The 15,336-nt window shown below is 46.2% G+C and overlaps 1 protein-coding gene across 1 annotated transcript in view; it reads left to right on the top strand.

Moving 5' to 3' along the window:
* LOC148474663 (fatty-acid amide hydrolase 1-like) overlaps nt 1–14,924 on the top strand; it is a 98,204-nt gene extending 83,280 nt beyond the window's left edge. Inside the window, exons 13-16 of the mRNA XM_088458283.1 lie at nt 3,475–3,514; nt 10,987–11,095; nt 13,623–13,768; nt 14,796–14,924. Coding sequence (XP_088314409.1) covers nt 3,475–3,514; nt 10,987–11,095; nt 13,623–13,768; nt 14,796–14,924 — 424 coding nt within the window. The remainder of the gene's footprint in view (nt 1–3,474; nt 3,515–10,986; nt 11,096–13,622; nt 13,769–14,795) is intronic.
* The last annotated feature ends 412 nt before the right edge of the window (nt 14,925–15,336 follow it).

Raw genomic sequence — 15,336 nt, 5'->3', positions numbered from 1 at the left:
GCCACCTCTGACTCCAGATCTTAACCCCAGTGAGAACCTCTGGGACGAATTAGAACGATGGGTGCGTTCTAGGCTGACTCGACCTTCTTCAGTGTCACAGTTGGTCAGTGTACGTAAGGCGGAATGGCAAAACATACCCCCTGCTGTTATCCAGTAACTTGTGGACAGACAGTTTGCCAAGAAGGGTGTCTGCAGTAATCACTGCACGTGGTGGATCTACAAAGTACTGACGTCAATAAAATATTGTTTATCTATGTCCTGTCAGTGTCCAATCACTTTTCTCTACATAGATATATTACCCTGGTGGATTATTCCACATAAATTCCCACCCGCTCACACTCTGTGTCCTTGGTGCAAATTTAAATAGGGGCGGGACCAAATGACTTGATTATTGCAGAATAGCGTCATTAAGCCTCGCCCCCTACACGGGAATCCACGTTTGCTCTAGAAATTCTCCCCCATTCTGCCTACTTCACTAGGAAGTGGGCAGGAATGCAGGAGAAGTGCCTACTCTACGGGGTGTGCGGGGAGTTACCCGAAAAATCGTGAGCCTCCCACGACTTCCGGGAAAGTAGGCATGTATGATACAGAGGGAGTGATAAATCTATGGATACAGCTATGGAAGAAATTGCAGAGCAGCGGTGGAAGGAGGCCCCCAGTATGATTAAGATTGGGGGCGTGACGTATGACAAGGCCCCCAAATTTACGTGCGACCCTCGCAAATGTTGGGTGGTATGAGGAATTGTCTACTGACCATTGTGGTTGGGGCTTACACAGTAAAAGAATTGGAGAATACATGGTGTAAACATGCGGATATTTTTAAGACCAGTCTAAAATGCATGTAGTCAGGAAGCCGGCGGGCGAAATGCCGACCGCCAGCTTCCCGACTGTCATATCCCGCCAAGGGACTAATAATAGGCGTCAAAATCCTGCCGCCTATCATTATCCCTACGTTGGGATCCTGACGCCTGGCACACCGAACGAAGGTAAGCCGGGCGGCGGGTGCGGACAGCCGCAGGGAGGGGGTTATGTTAGGGACTCCTGGGGGGGATTTAGGATTAGACACCCCCCTGGGAGGGTTAGGGTCAGGCTAGGGGAAGGTTGGTTTAGGGTTAGGCAACCCCAGGGGTAGGTTAGGGCTAGTCACCCCCCCGGGAGGGTTAGGTTTAGGGAGCGGGGAGGGGGGGTAGGTTTAGGCACTTACAGGGGAAGAATTAAAAAGCAATGGGAAAAAAGATCTAAGGCGATACAGATAAAATTATACTTAAATCGTGGAGGTCGTTGATATGGAGGTTTTTACTTTTCTAGAGATGATCCACTCTGTGGAATACAATTTGAAATTTAAACACAAACATAAAAGATCATATGTGAAGTAATGTCAAAACGTAAAACCACAACAAAATGAAATAGTCCTTTTGTGTTTCTGAAGAAGAAAAGGGTGATATCCGTTTTTTTCCAAAAGTTTATGTCAATCAAACAAATCAGGATAGATCCTCACCACCACAAATCATAGAGATGGGCGTACCATAAACTCACTTAATACGTGAATGGGAAATATACATAAAGGTATCTTTCAAAATACTTCACCGTGTGTCAAACGAAAGATTGAAGGATAAGCGTACCCAAACTCACGTAATAAGAAGTTGGGATCAGCATATAAAGGTATCTTTTCCACAAAAAATGAAAAAAACCATAGGTAAAGAAGACTTGATGAAAAATATAAAGATCCAAGGAGGATCGAAATGGCGTTGGTGGAGAGATTTGTAGGCATTCTATGGATTATAAGAGAGACTTGGATTTATATTTTTGAGGTATATAGTAGATCCATTACGGGTTTCAGTCCGGACCTTTTACCTGTAAGAGGAGATACTACTGTTAATACTTCTAATTTTCATCTTTACTTGTTCAAGGATTTTTTATTTTATTTTACATGTTTTTAATATTTGTATTTTTAATAAACCATTTTTGAAGTGATACCTCATCCTCTATTTTAAATCAAAAGTCTTCTTTACCTATGGTTTTTTAGTTTTTTGTGGAAAAGATACCTTTATATGCTGATCCCAACTTCTTATTACGTGAGTTGGGGTACGCTTATGCTTCAATCTTTCGTTTGACACACGGTGAAGTATTTTGAAAGATACCTTTATGTATATTTCCCATTCACGTATTAAGTGAGTTTATGGTACACCCATCTCTAAGATTTGTGGTGGTGAGGATCTATCCTGATCTGTTTGATTGACATTTACTTTTGGAAAAAAACGGATATCACCCTTTTTTTCTTCAGAAACACAAAAGGACTATTTCATTTTGTTGTAGTTTTACGTTTTGATATTACTTCACATAATGGTCTTTTATGTTTGTGTTTAAATTTCATATTGTATTCCACGGAGTGGATCATCTCTAGAAAAGGAAAAACCTCCATATCAACGACCTCCACGATTTAAGTATAATTTTATCTGTATCGCCTTAGATCTTTTTTTCCCATTGCTTTTTATTTCTGTATGTTTTACTTGTCTGGGCAGGTATAGGGATTGAGATTGGGCCAACACAGTTACCGTGCGCCAGAGTTCTACCTTTTTATCAATTTTGTGATAACTATACAGGGGGAGGTTAGGCATTAGGGGGGGTTAGGCACCCCTAAAGAAGGCTTAGGGGGGGAGAGGGTGAGAAATAGTACAAATACTTACTCTTCTAGTGCCCTTTCTATAGTACAAATATTTACCCTTCTAGGGATCTTCTAGTGCCGGTCTTCAGGCATCGGGATTTGAACTCATACCGATTCTGTCTAAAATATACAATAAAAACATAGAGCCTGATTCATTAAGGATCGCTTTTGCGATTCCAGCTCCATAATTGCGCGCAGGTCTGCTGTGAAAATATGCTAATGATTGCAGTCACAATGCCTTCGCGCTGCCTGCATAGAGACGTCCACTGCCTCCTATTACTGCTATCTCACATCCGTAATACCTTGCAAGCCTCCATAAAAATGGGTAATATCGAGTACCATCGGCCATGCAGAATTACAGCAGCCCTGACCCTACTTAGACATTGCTAACCTCATTGCACGCAGTAAGTACTCAAGCTGCTTATGCCATCGCACTGGCTAATTTATGCACGCCCATGCAACGGCGTTCAAATGGTCAGGCATGCCAGCGTTTTTTTTCTGACCACCTCTCGTCACCACCCCCAAACGCTCACTGCCTGTCAGTCACTATGTGATCGCTCTCCGTGCTCTGGGTGATCGCATTGTGATCACAGTGGTGTCTTTGCACACTGCGATTCATGCGCAGTACGCAACAATCGGCAGTCTTTGTACGCTTTAGCAGTTGCGATCCTTAATGAATCGGGCTCACAGAGAGAGCAGACTCGGTGGATCTGTAGGTTTTCTTCCATCAAAGTTTCTGTGATTTTGTGTTTTCTCTGTTATGTTTTGCGGTTATTGTCTGTATTGATCTCTCTCATTCCTCCATCTAGATCTGTGAAGCATCTCTGGGAGGAGCAGATAGCCGTGCAGGTAGTATACATTGCGTATATATTAATAATAATTTCTTCTTCAGTGTCCATAGGGATCCACAGGGATACCATGGGGGGTGTGTGGTTGGAGAGATCCACGCACCAAACAGTTAAAGCTTTAGCTCCCAGGATGCCCCGGTCTTCCTCCACTTATACCCCGCCCCCAGCCATAGGCAGACAGTTTTTCATTTGGTGCCAGCAGGACCGGTCGCACCTTTAGACAGGGGGACTGCTTAGGCAGCCCCAAGATTTTTTATGAGGTTTTTTTGTTGTTTATCTGAGCAAGCAGCAAGGCGTCCTAATGGGTGAGTGGTCCGATGATCACGGTGGGCGCCAGCGGGGCTCTGATTGCAACTCCACTGGGGACCCAGGGCTGCAGCCAGACAGACGAAGAAGAACAGGTAAGGCATGTTGTGCAGTCCTTACCTCCGGCGGTGGAGATCTGCCAGAGGACGCTGCAGTGGGGTGACTGCTTCATCCGCTCCCCCACTAGACCAAAGGTGCAGTTAAAAGCTGGCATCGGGGACCATGAAGAGGCCAGCGGCACCCGGCGGTTGGTGTAGCAGCGGGGAGGTAGGCTCTCCCCCGGCATCCTCTCCCCCAGCCCAGAGCACGATCCCTCACTTTGAGATTTCCCGCTTCTGAGCTGTTCCTCCTCCTCACCCTCTTCCCTATAGGCAGGGCCGGATTAAGGTCTGTGGGGGCCCCTGGGCAACAAACATGTGGGGGCCCCCATTACGTGCCCTTTATGCAGTGCACCCAGTAGTAGTGCCCCCAGGAGTGTTGCCCCTTATGCAGTGCCCCCTATGCAATGCCCCCTGTAGTTATACCCACAGTAGTAGTGTTCCCAGTAGTAATACCCCTGTAGTTGTGCCCCCAGTAGTCATGCCCCCTGTGTGTGACCAATAGTAATGCCCTCAGTAGTAATACCCCTGTAGTTGTGGCCCCGTGGTAGTAGCACCAGTAGTAATGACCCCTGTGGTAGTGGCACCAGTAGTAATGCCCCCCCGAGTAATGTCCCCTGTAGTAATGTCCCCCCCGAGTAATGTCCCCTGTAGTAATGTCCCCCTCGAGTATTGCCCCCAGTAGTAATGCCCCCCGAGTATTGCCCCCAGTAGCAATCCCCCCCCGAGTAATGCCCACAGTAGTAATGTCCCCCCCCGAGTAATGTCCCCTGTAGTAATGCCCCCAGTAGTCCCCCCCCGAGTAATGTCCCCCACAGCAGTGGAAAAGCCGCTTGCGCTAAAAAGAGAAAAAAATAAAATCATACTTACCTTAAGCCCCGCTCCCGCTGCCTTCTGATCCGCTCGGCTGGCGCTGCTCCTCTGCACTATGAGAGAGACGCATGACGTCTCTCCCATAGTTCACTGCCTGAGCCGGAAGCCGGAGCTCACGTGTGAGCTCTAGTCACCGGCTCTGGCTGTCGCTGCGGGGAGGGAGCCGGGTGCCCGCTGGTTACAATCTCAGCGGGCGTTTGGTGTCTCCGTGCGGCACCGGGGTTAGGTGTCCGGAGGAGGTGGAACTTGTTCCGTCTCCTCTGGTTCACTTTAACCCCGATGGCTGGGTGTGGGGGCCATTCAGGTGTGGGGGCCCAGGGACGATCGCCCCTGTCGCCCCCCCTTTAATCCGGCCCTGCCTATAGGAGACACTCAGCAGCCATTAATTCTGAAGCTACAGGTCTCAGGAGATTTGGGTCCAGTCTTCCTGTATAACTCTGCCAGCCCTTTGAGGCTTGAGTAGTTGATTTAGTGCCCATTATAAGTAGATTTATTTATGTGCATTATACTGTCTTAAAACGTTCCGTCAGTTATATCTATCCCTGCTGCTCTTATTTAAACCCTCAACTACCAGGCGTGTAGGGGTTCATTATTACTTCACATTTACTTGTATTTGTGAAAGGTGTCACTCTGCATTACTAGTCATACACTGATTATGTGCTGCTAGCTGGTTATTACTATGTCTTCTAAGGGTAAAAGGGAGCCTGAGGCCCCTGTGCTGGTTACTTGCAGATCCTATTCAGCGGGCTTGTCCCCTTAGGATTTCATGCAGAATGGTCTGTGTGTTATTTGTTATGTACCACCTCCTCAGTCCACCGTACCAGCCCCTGTCCAGGAGCCACCTTTGGTGTCCTCCTTATCATAGGTTATGACGCAGCTAGTGGACCTCTTATCAGCCCTCATGCTGCCTTCCACCATGGGGTACCCACAGCTATCACAGCCTACTATGTCAGTAACCCCTATGCATCCTCCTTGGATGGATGTTTATGTCCACTCAGTGCAGAATATGGCTCAATCGTCTGCCGCCTATCAGCAAAAGGCGGACAGATAGCCACTAAAACACTTAGGCGGACTGTATCATCCTCTCAGTCCACCCCGCTTTCGGATTCTAATGCATCATCTGTGGAGGCAAATGATGCACAGGGTTCTCTCTCCGGGTCTCCCTCGGGCAAGGAGAACCGTCATTCAACAGTGGATGTCCCTCCTTTAGTGAGGGCGGTTATATCGATCCTGAATGTAGAGGATGATGAGCCGGCCCCTAAGCCAAAAACCCAGATGTTTAAACGTCAAAAGGTGGTTAAGGCTGAATTCCCTCTATCAGAACAGCAAACTGAGCTCATGGGGGAAGCTTGGGGTACTCCTGGCAACGGTTCCAGGTCCCAAAAAGACTAGTGTCTTTTTACCCTCTCCCTAATAGTGAGTGTGCTAAGTCAGAAATCCCTCCTACTGTTGATTCGCATGTGGCACGCTTTGTCAGAAGTTCTACTCTGCTTTTACTTGTCTCAAGTCAGTCTGCTTGCTTTCTGGCGCTATCAGCAGGCCAGCTACAGTATGGCCGTGGCCTGTGTGGCTAAGGCTATCGAAGGATGGGCAGAGGCACTGGAAGAGAGCCTGCCATAAGACCCTACCAGGGTAAAACTGACCTACATCTCCCATATTTAGGAAGAAGCTGTCCCTAAGCCTAGGCTGTCCTCTTCTCTGTTCTTTAGCCCTCATGGTAAGGCAAGTGAGCAGTCCTTTCCCAGGCAGTCTAGTTCTCACAAGACTACTAAGCCGCGATCCAAGCAGTCTTGGTTGGCCAGACGTCCAGGTTCCAAGTTTGACGACAAACTCTCCGTCTGATCTTGGCATTAAGCAACAACAGATGCTTGGGTCCGAGAAGTGATCTCTCAGGAGTACGCCCTCACCTTCCTCAGGTGTCCTCCCCAGCTATTTTTTTTGCACATGTCCCCCATCAGACCCTATCAAGGCCCTGGCCCTCCAGGAAGCTATTCACTCCCTGCTGCGTTCATGTGTGAAAATACCGGTTCCTTCGGCTCAACGAGGAACTAGGTTTTTATTCCACTCTCTTTTTGATTCAGAAGCCGAATGCGTCTCACCAGCCTATTCTAAATCTCCATCCCCTCAACAGATTTATCCGAGTACCCAAGTTCCACATGGAAAATGTGTGATAAATTGTCCTGGCATTGGAGCCTGGGGATTTCATGGTTTCTCTGGACATTCAGGATGCATATCTGCATGTACCTATTACTCCAACCCACCAGCAGTTCCTACAGTTTGATGTTCTGCAGCAACATTACCAGTTTCGGGTGCTGCCCTTTGGTCTGACAACAGCCCCTCAGTTATTTACCATAATAATGGAAGTTATGGTGGCCCACCTCAGGTGCCATGGAATCAGAATCCTGCCATACCTAGATGACCACTTAATCTTGGCACATTCACCAGTTGTGTTACAACGACATCTCCAGCTGACCGTTGACTGCCTGCAAACACACGGCTGGCTCATCAATTGGATAAAGTCCTACCTATCCCCGACATAGCGGATTGTACATCTTTGGGCACTCCTGGATTCTCGAATACAGAGGATTGTTCTGCCAGCGGACAAACTTTTTATACTACACTTGCGCAACTTGCTCTACAATCAGGGGGTATCCATTTACTTAGCAATGCAGGTCCTGGGGTCCATGGTATCTCCTTTGATATGGTAGAATACGCCCAGTTCCAGGCCCCTTCAACAACTGATTCTCTCCCGGTGGAACGGGCAGTATCATCTGATCTGCTCCCAGATGATCCTCATCTCTCCGGAGGTTCGGTTTTCCCTCTCATGGTGGCTACAGACGTCCAATCCGGACAAGAGTCGCCCCTTCTAGATTCCAAATTGGGGACTTCTCACTACAGATGCCAGCCTTCGCGGATGGGATGTGGTAATCGGTCATCATACCTTTCAGGGATGGTGGACAACCGAGGAAAGTCGCCTGCCCATAAACATTCTGGAGGGGCAAACAGTGTACAGAGGGCTCTCTCTGGCACAAGATCTGCTTCGGGACAGGCCGGTCTAAATTCAGCATAAAACCTGACTGTGGTAGCCTACCTCAACCATCAGGAAAGCACGCGAAGTCGGGCAGCCATGCGGGAAGAAGCACACATTCTGGTCTGGGCCGAATGTCATCTCCCGGCAATCTCAACAGTGTTCATCCCCAGAGTGCTCAACTGGGAAGCGGACTGCCATCAGGACATACACGCCAGAGAGTGGGCTCTAAATCTGGATGGCTTTCAACTCCTGGTGGACAATGGGGCCTGCCAGACATAGACCTGATGGCTTCACGTCACAACCACAAGGTCCTCAGGTATGGGTCCAGGACCAGAGATCCCTCAGCTGCCTTCGTGGACGCTCTGGCAGTGAGGTGGGACTTAAATCTTGCATACCTCTTTCCTCCAATCTCTCTCCTCCTGAGAGTTCTCCGAAAGTTCAAGCAAGAAGTTGGGATGGTGATACTAATAGCCCCAGCCTTGCCCAGGCGACATTGGTTCATCGACCTACGAAGTCTCTCCATAGACAATCCATTCCCACTGCCTCTATGGCAGGATCTACTAGCAGAGTCCTTGCCTGTACCCATACCTACCTCATCTGTCTTTCACGGCATGACTCTTGAGAGACCCCTTTAAGAGCCCAGGGGGACCATATACTTTTTAGGGTCTCCCGGGGGCTTGCCTTTCTCCAGGCGGGGTTAGACCTCGACCTCCATCTGGCCTTCCTTAGAGTTCAAGTTTCTGCTCTGTCAATCTGGTTCCAGTGAAGGATCACTCCCCTGTCTAATGTTAGAACATTCTTTCAAGGTGCTCTCCGCCTTCAACCTCCTTTTTGTCCATCCGGTGGCTCCGTGGGATTTGTCCTTGGTTCTCCGGGCTGTACAGGCTCCTCCGTTTGAACCTCTGGACTCAGTAGACCTCAAATGGCTGACAGTGAAGACGCTCTTTCTTTTCGCTATCTCCTCTGTGAGCAGGGTATATAATTTGACAACGCTCTCCTGTCACTCCCCATTCTTGATCTTTCATCCAGACAGAGCTGTCTTCTGTACCAGGGCTGGTAACCTCCCTAAAGTGGTATCCCGATTCCATTTGAATTAATAGATTGTGGTTCAGGCCTTCCAGTCCTCGGATATTTCTGCAGGTGAAGCCTCCTTGGATGTGGTTTGTGCTTTTCGGATCTATGTGGATCGTACTATTTCCTTTAGGAAATCAGATTCTGTATTGTATGGCAAATTTGTATTGTATGGCCTTCATAAGCGAGGCTGGCCAGCTAACAAACAGACTCTGGCTCGATGGCTCCGAATGACACTCTCTAAGGCCTACATGCAAGCTAATCTTCCTGTTCCAAACAGGGTTACAGCACATTCTACTCGGTATGTGGGACCCTCGTGGGCGGTTCGATGTGGTGCTTCTGCTGAACAATTGTGCAAGGCAGCCACGTGGTCTTCCGTCCACACCTTTCTCAGGTTCTACACCTTCTCCTTTCTGCTCAAGAGCGTCCCTGGCCTTAGGGGAAACTGCTATGGGACATCCCCATGGTATCCCTGTGGATCACCTATGGACCCTGAAGAAGAAATTGAGTTATGGTAGACTTATCTTTGTTAACTCTATTTCTTCAAATATACAAATAGTTGATACCAGCGCTATATATAGTTGTTGTATATAAAAACTCAGATACGGATGTGTAGTCAATTAATATCACATTTAATACATTACAATATAATAAAATTTGTTATATGGAAAATAATAAAATGCACAAAATAAGTGCTGTATTAAAAATAGTTGTAGTCATATGTAATCGCTATTAGGGGAGGCTGGTTAATCCATATTCGATAAAGACACTAGCTGTGGGACAATTGTTGGTTCCGTGTAATTATGTACAGCAAATATTTACCAGGTGGCGTATCCTTAATCTCAGTCCAAAGAAATTATCATGTGTCCAAATCCTTTTGGTATTATCACAGAGTATAGACTGGATGGGATCCACTTGTAGCTGTTATCCTGTGGAGTTGATGCAAATGTCCCAAAAGCAGGAAAATGTGTCAAAGTGTCCAAGATGAATGGATATAGATGGTGGAGAGGCTTAACGCGTTTCGTTGGTAAATCGATATCCAGCTTCTTCAGAAGTATACCTATTTCTTCAAAGTCCTTAGGATCCACAGGACGCCCACAAGGGTTCATTAGGGCCTTACAGAGTACGCAAACAGAAACAGTATGAACAAAACAAGAAAAAAATAATTACAGTACAGAACATTTGGTGCCATTGTTGGGCATGGGGAAGAGATGATTGTATAAGTGAGAAAAGGAGAAGCACATGAGGGAAGAGGGTCCTGCTCGTTAGAGCTTACAATCTAAAGGGGAGTGGGAGACAGATGGGGGTGACACAGAGGGGAGAGACAGTGAGTAAGGAGCATGGAAGGTAGGTTAGGATAAGAGCTGGAAAGCTTTGATAAAGGAGTGGGTCTTGAGAGCCTGTTTTAAACTTTGTAGAGATGTGGAGTCTGATAGGGAAAGGGAGAGCAAGAGAGTTCCAGTGGTAGGGAGCAGCACGGGCAAAATCTTGCAGGAGGGAGTGGGATGAAGTAATTAGTTGGTGAGCATTAATTTGTGGAGCGAAGTGGATGGGCGGGAGGGGATACAGTCAATATCCCGGCAATTAGAATACCGGCGCCGTAATCCAGACACCTGTCAGAATCCTGTTAGGAGGAGAGTTAGGGGTTAGGGATAGACACTAGGGGGAGGTTTAGGGTGCAGGGAGAGGGAGGTTAGGTTTAGGCACTAGGAGGGATGTTAAGTTTAGGCATAGGGGAGGGAGGGTTAGGGGAAGCGTTAGGATACCGACTGACAGGTGTCGGTATCCTAACCCTGTCGGGAGGACCACCGGCATCCCGTACCCAACCCGGGCAGGAGTGTGCACGGAGATAAGGTCAGAGATGTAAATAGGAGAGGATTGGATATATATCTGGTAAACATGGTATATGTGGCAAGTGTGTTCATATTTAATTAATATATGTAATTCTAATTTCAAATAATTTCTCAGTAATGTCTCTTTAATGACACTGTTAAATTTTATTCACATATTAAATACCTATAATTCATGTACCCCAGTCTGTTCTCGGAGGTCTGTCTGTGATTGTCAGCTCTTATGATAAGTCTTTTCTTTTAGGAATACCAGACAGAATTCCTCACTGAGTGGAGAAAGCTGAATCTAGATGTGGTCCTATGTCCCATGTTGGGCCCGGCCTTCAACATCGGTTATCCGGGGAGACTTTACGGTATTTCTATAAGTCACAGTGTTTCGTCACTAATTTATATATATTATTATACAGGGTGTAACTGGAGATTTATGGGCCCCACAGCAACATTTATTACGACCCCTTTTGTACATTTTGTCCGCTGGAAATGGTGTGGCTTAGGTTTAATAGAAAACCATTCTCAGCTGTCGGGTCCTTGTAGCTGCACCCCCTCTCACTACAGTAGGACCACCTTAGGTCCTCCGATGGGGTCCTGCAGTGTATAATGACAGTGGCACATGCAACACTCACTAATTATTAGCAGCCAATACAGCAACATGAGATATAGAATGTGCATAATGTAATGATAATGATATAACTGGTGTACTTCATGTAAGATATAAGAAGTTCTTATTGCAGAATAAAAGGGAGATCTCAGCATGTGCGCTATGGTACATAAGGATATATTTATTTCAGTACAGAGAAAAAATATATATTCAATGTTCATGACAAAAGAATTATCAGACTCAATTGTCTAACTTACTTCCATATGGCCAGTATACCCATAGAGCTTTGTATGCCACCAATCTAATGTGCCCCATATGGCCAGTATACCCATAGAGCTTTGTATGCCACCAATCTAATGTGCCCCATATGGCCAGTATACCCATAGAGCTTTGTATGTCACCAACCTAATGTGCCTCTTATGGCCAGTATACCCATAGAGCTTTGTATGCCACCAACCTAATGTGCCCCTTGTGGCCAGTATACTCATAGAGCTTTGTATGTCACCAACCTAATGTGCCCCATATGGCCAGTATACCCATAGAGCTTTGTATGCCAACAACCTAATGTGCCCCTTATGGCCAGTATACCCATAGAGCTTTGTATTCCATCAACCTAATGTGCCCTGTGTGGCCACTATACCGATATAGATCTTTGTATGCCACCAACCTAATGTGCCCCGTATGGCCAGTATACCCATTGAGCTTTGTATACCACCAACCTAATGTGCCCCTTATGGCCAGTATACGCATAGAGCTTTGTATTCACCAACATAATGTGCCCTGTATAGCCACTATACCGATATAGATCTTTGTATGTTACCAACCTAATGTGCCTCTAATGGCCAGTATACCCATAGAGCTTTGTATTCCAGCAACCTAATGTGCCCTGTATGGCCACTATACCGATATATATCTTTGTATGCCACCAACCTAATGTGTCCCGTATAGCCAGTATACCCATAGAGCTTTGTATGCCACCAACCTAATGTGCCTCTAATGGCCAGTATACCCATAGAGCATTGTATTCCATCAATCTAATGTGCCCCGTATGGTCAGTATACCCATAGGCAACCAGCCAAATATGCCCCATATAGTCATACTCACAGAGCTTCATATACCAGAAGTATATGGCAGTGGTTCCCAAACTCTGCCATTACAGTCCAGGTTTTAAAGAATATCCATACTTGAGCACAGATGACTTAATTAGTACCTCAGTCAATTCGATTTAACCATCTGGATTTCGTTATGGCTATCCATAAAACCTGGACTGTAAATGTCGGAGTTTGTGAAACTTTGGTATATGGAATAGTTTTAAGCACCATAATTATGGGGATCAAATCCAAGACACAAATACAGTATACCACAAGCCACAGACACTGATCAAAGATCCATTCTCATTTATGATTTATACTACAAAACGTTACGTATAGAAGCACACATCAAAATACACTGAGCAGGGCTGTAACTAAGGTAGTGTGGCTTGTGCCATGGCACAGGGCACCACAGGTCAGAGGGCACTGTTTGGGCCTGTCAAATTTCTGTTTATTATCATTCTTGCTTGTAGCTTCCTCTTATTTCATCCCCAGCATCTCCTGGCCTCTTCTATCACTTCCCTGGCCCTTCCCCATGAAGCCATGGCCCTTTTTTGGGTTCATTATGTCCCTATTTGAAAAATGTGGGGGCGCCAATGCTCTTTCTGGTACAGGGCACCAAAAAGTCTAGTTACGGCTCTGGCACTGAGTGATTGGTCTGTAATGAGCAGGTGTTTGGGGACAGTACATATACAGAGCATTGGTCTTATACAAAGGAGAAGTGCTCAGTAATACTGTAACCTCATTTTGTACACAATGGCAATTAGTGTGCAACAGTGACAAAATAAGACGTATGATGTGAAGCTCACAGGGGATACAGTTAATATCCTAGCAAAGGGGATGCCGGTGCTTAAAATACCAGTGCCGGCATGCCGACACCGGCCAAGGTCCTGGCGCTGGAATCCCGACCACCGGCATTCTGAAGGTGAGTAGCGGGGTTAGGGGGAGGGTTAGGGGTTAAGGTTAGGCACTTGCGGGAGGATTAGGGTTAGGCACATGATGTCACAAAAGTCTTCCTAAATGATTTATTATTAGTATTAACATGTATGTAAATAGCACCAGCATAGTCCACAGCGCTGTTCAATTATGAAGCAATACAGCTATAAGTTTGGGTTTGGGTATTAGACAAAGCGATAAGAGGGTGCCACTTAGAAGCTTACATAAGTCACCAATCTCTCTTATGTCTCTCAGCTCACATTGCCTGCACAATGCTGTACAATGTATTAAATTATCCGGCTGGAGTCGTTCCTGTTGGTTCCGTCACTGCGGAGGACGAGAAAGAGCTAAAAAATTACAAAGGTTACTGTAATGATCCCTGGGACAAACTGTATAAGAAGGTAATTATTATAGTGGTTTTTAAGATATAGGTGAGGTTTATTTGTGCTATCTCTCATAGGTCTCTATTTATTATCATTATTTTCACACCCTTTTCACATTATTTTAGTTTCACCCAAAGTTACTAAAGGGCAATTGGAGTAGAATTAGTAAAATTCCCTGTGATATTTCCTGAATTCGCAATACGAATTCAGTCGGTAATATCACACTACAATCTGCATTCAAAATGCGGATTGTATTAAATAAAGCCCATAATATTATTGTTATAAAGTGTCTAATCTCCAGGATTGTGTTTATTTATATATATGAGTACAAAGGGCCTGATTCAGAGCCGCTCGTAAGCGGCAGTACGCTCGTTCCGAGCGATGTTCGCCCATCTGCGCATGCGTACGGTTTTTAATACGCATGCGCGAACCAGTCAGTGCGGCCGAAAATCGTTTGTTCGCTATATAGCGAAGGCCTGCTATTTTGATTGACAGAATGAGGCGTATGTGGGTGGTAACAGGGGAAGGTGCTTGAAAACGGGGAGTGGAGATCAGAACGCAGGCGTGCTTAAAGGTCAAAGCGGGCGTTTTATGGGTGTGCATAATTTAAACTGCAGCGTCATTGACCACGTCACTGGGTTATTTTATAGCCAGAACTGCTCGCAAAATTGTGGTAGGAAAAACCAACCACAAGAATAGCGAGCAGTTCATACGCTGTTCGATGTACTCGATTAATCTAATAAATAGCGGACATGACGTATGATGCGAGCGGCCAGGGGGCGTATTTTTCAAATAAACGTACGCATGTTTTGTTCGCTCGTTCAGACATGGAGGCGTCAACAGACAGCAAGGAGCGAACGGTTCATTTGAATAGCCACCCCCTTTTTCTGAATGAGCGAGCGCTAATTGCGTCCGGCTCTGAATCAGGCCCAAAGCCTGGACAGGTGTCTAAACATTGCTGGGGCTCAGTGGTTATGTGCTCTGTCTCTCTTCCTCCCCCTACTGTTTACTCTGTGTAACTGCTTCTCTATCACTATCTCTGCAGGCTGTGGAAGGAGGGGTGGGTCTACCGCTGTCTGTTCAGTGTGTGGCGCTTACCCACCAGGATGAGCTCTGCCTGCGTCTCATGAAAGAAGTCGAGACCCTTAGCGGCCATCACCAAAAGAGGCGATAAGCCCCTGCCTGGCTCTTGGGCAACTCATTAGAGATGACTATAATAAACTAGGGATGTGCAGGCTCGGATAGGTTCGAGTTTGCACGTGGAGTTCGGATTTTTCCCTCCAAAAAAACGGAACTCAGAAAGAGGCAAAACATCATCTTACATGGACGAACATCATCATTCCTGGACTTTTGTCCAAACTCGAACCTATCCGAGCCTGCACATCCCTACTATAAACATATATTATTAGTTGTTATTTCATTAGAGAAACCTATATCGCTACTCTTTATTACTCTGTTATCTGTAGAGGGTTACTAGTCGTTGACTGATCCTCTTCAGGGACAGCAGCAAGTGACAGCCATAGGTAGACTGAGCAATGAGGATTCTTATAGCAAAGCAATTATTTTCATCTGTATCGTGTGTAATA

This window comes from Taudactylus pleione, unplaced genomic scaffold (genome assembly GCF_031769625.1).
Source record: "Taudactylus pleione unplaced genomic scaffold, aTauple2 ptg000824l, whole genome shotgun sequence".
NCBI lineage: Eukaryota > Metazoa > Chordata > Amphibia > Anura > Myobatrachidae > Taudactylus > Taudactylus pleione.
The sequence above is the reverse complement of the archived record's forward strand: the minus strand, read 5'-3'. Positions and strand labels throughout refer to the sequence as shown.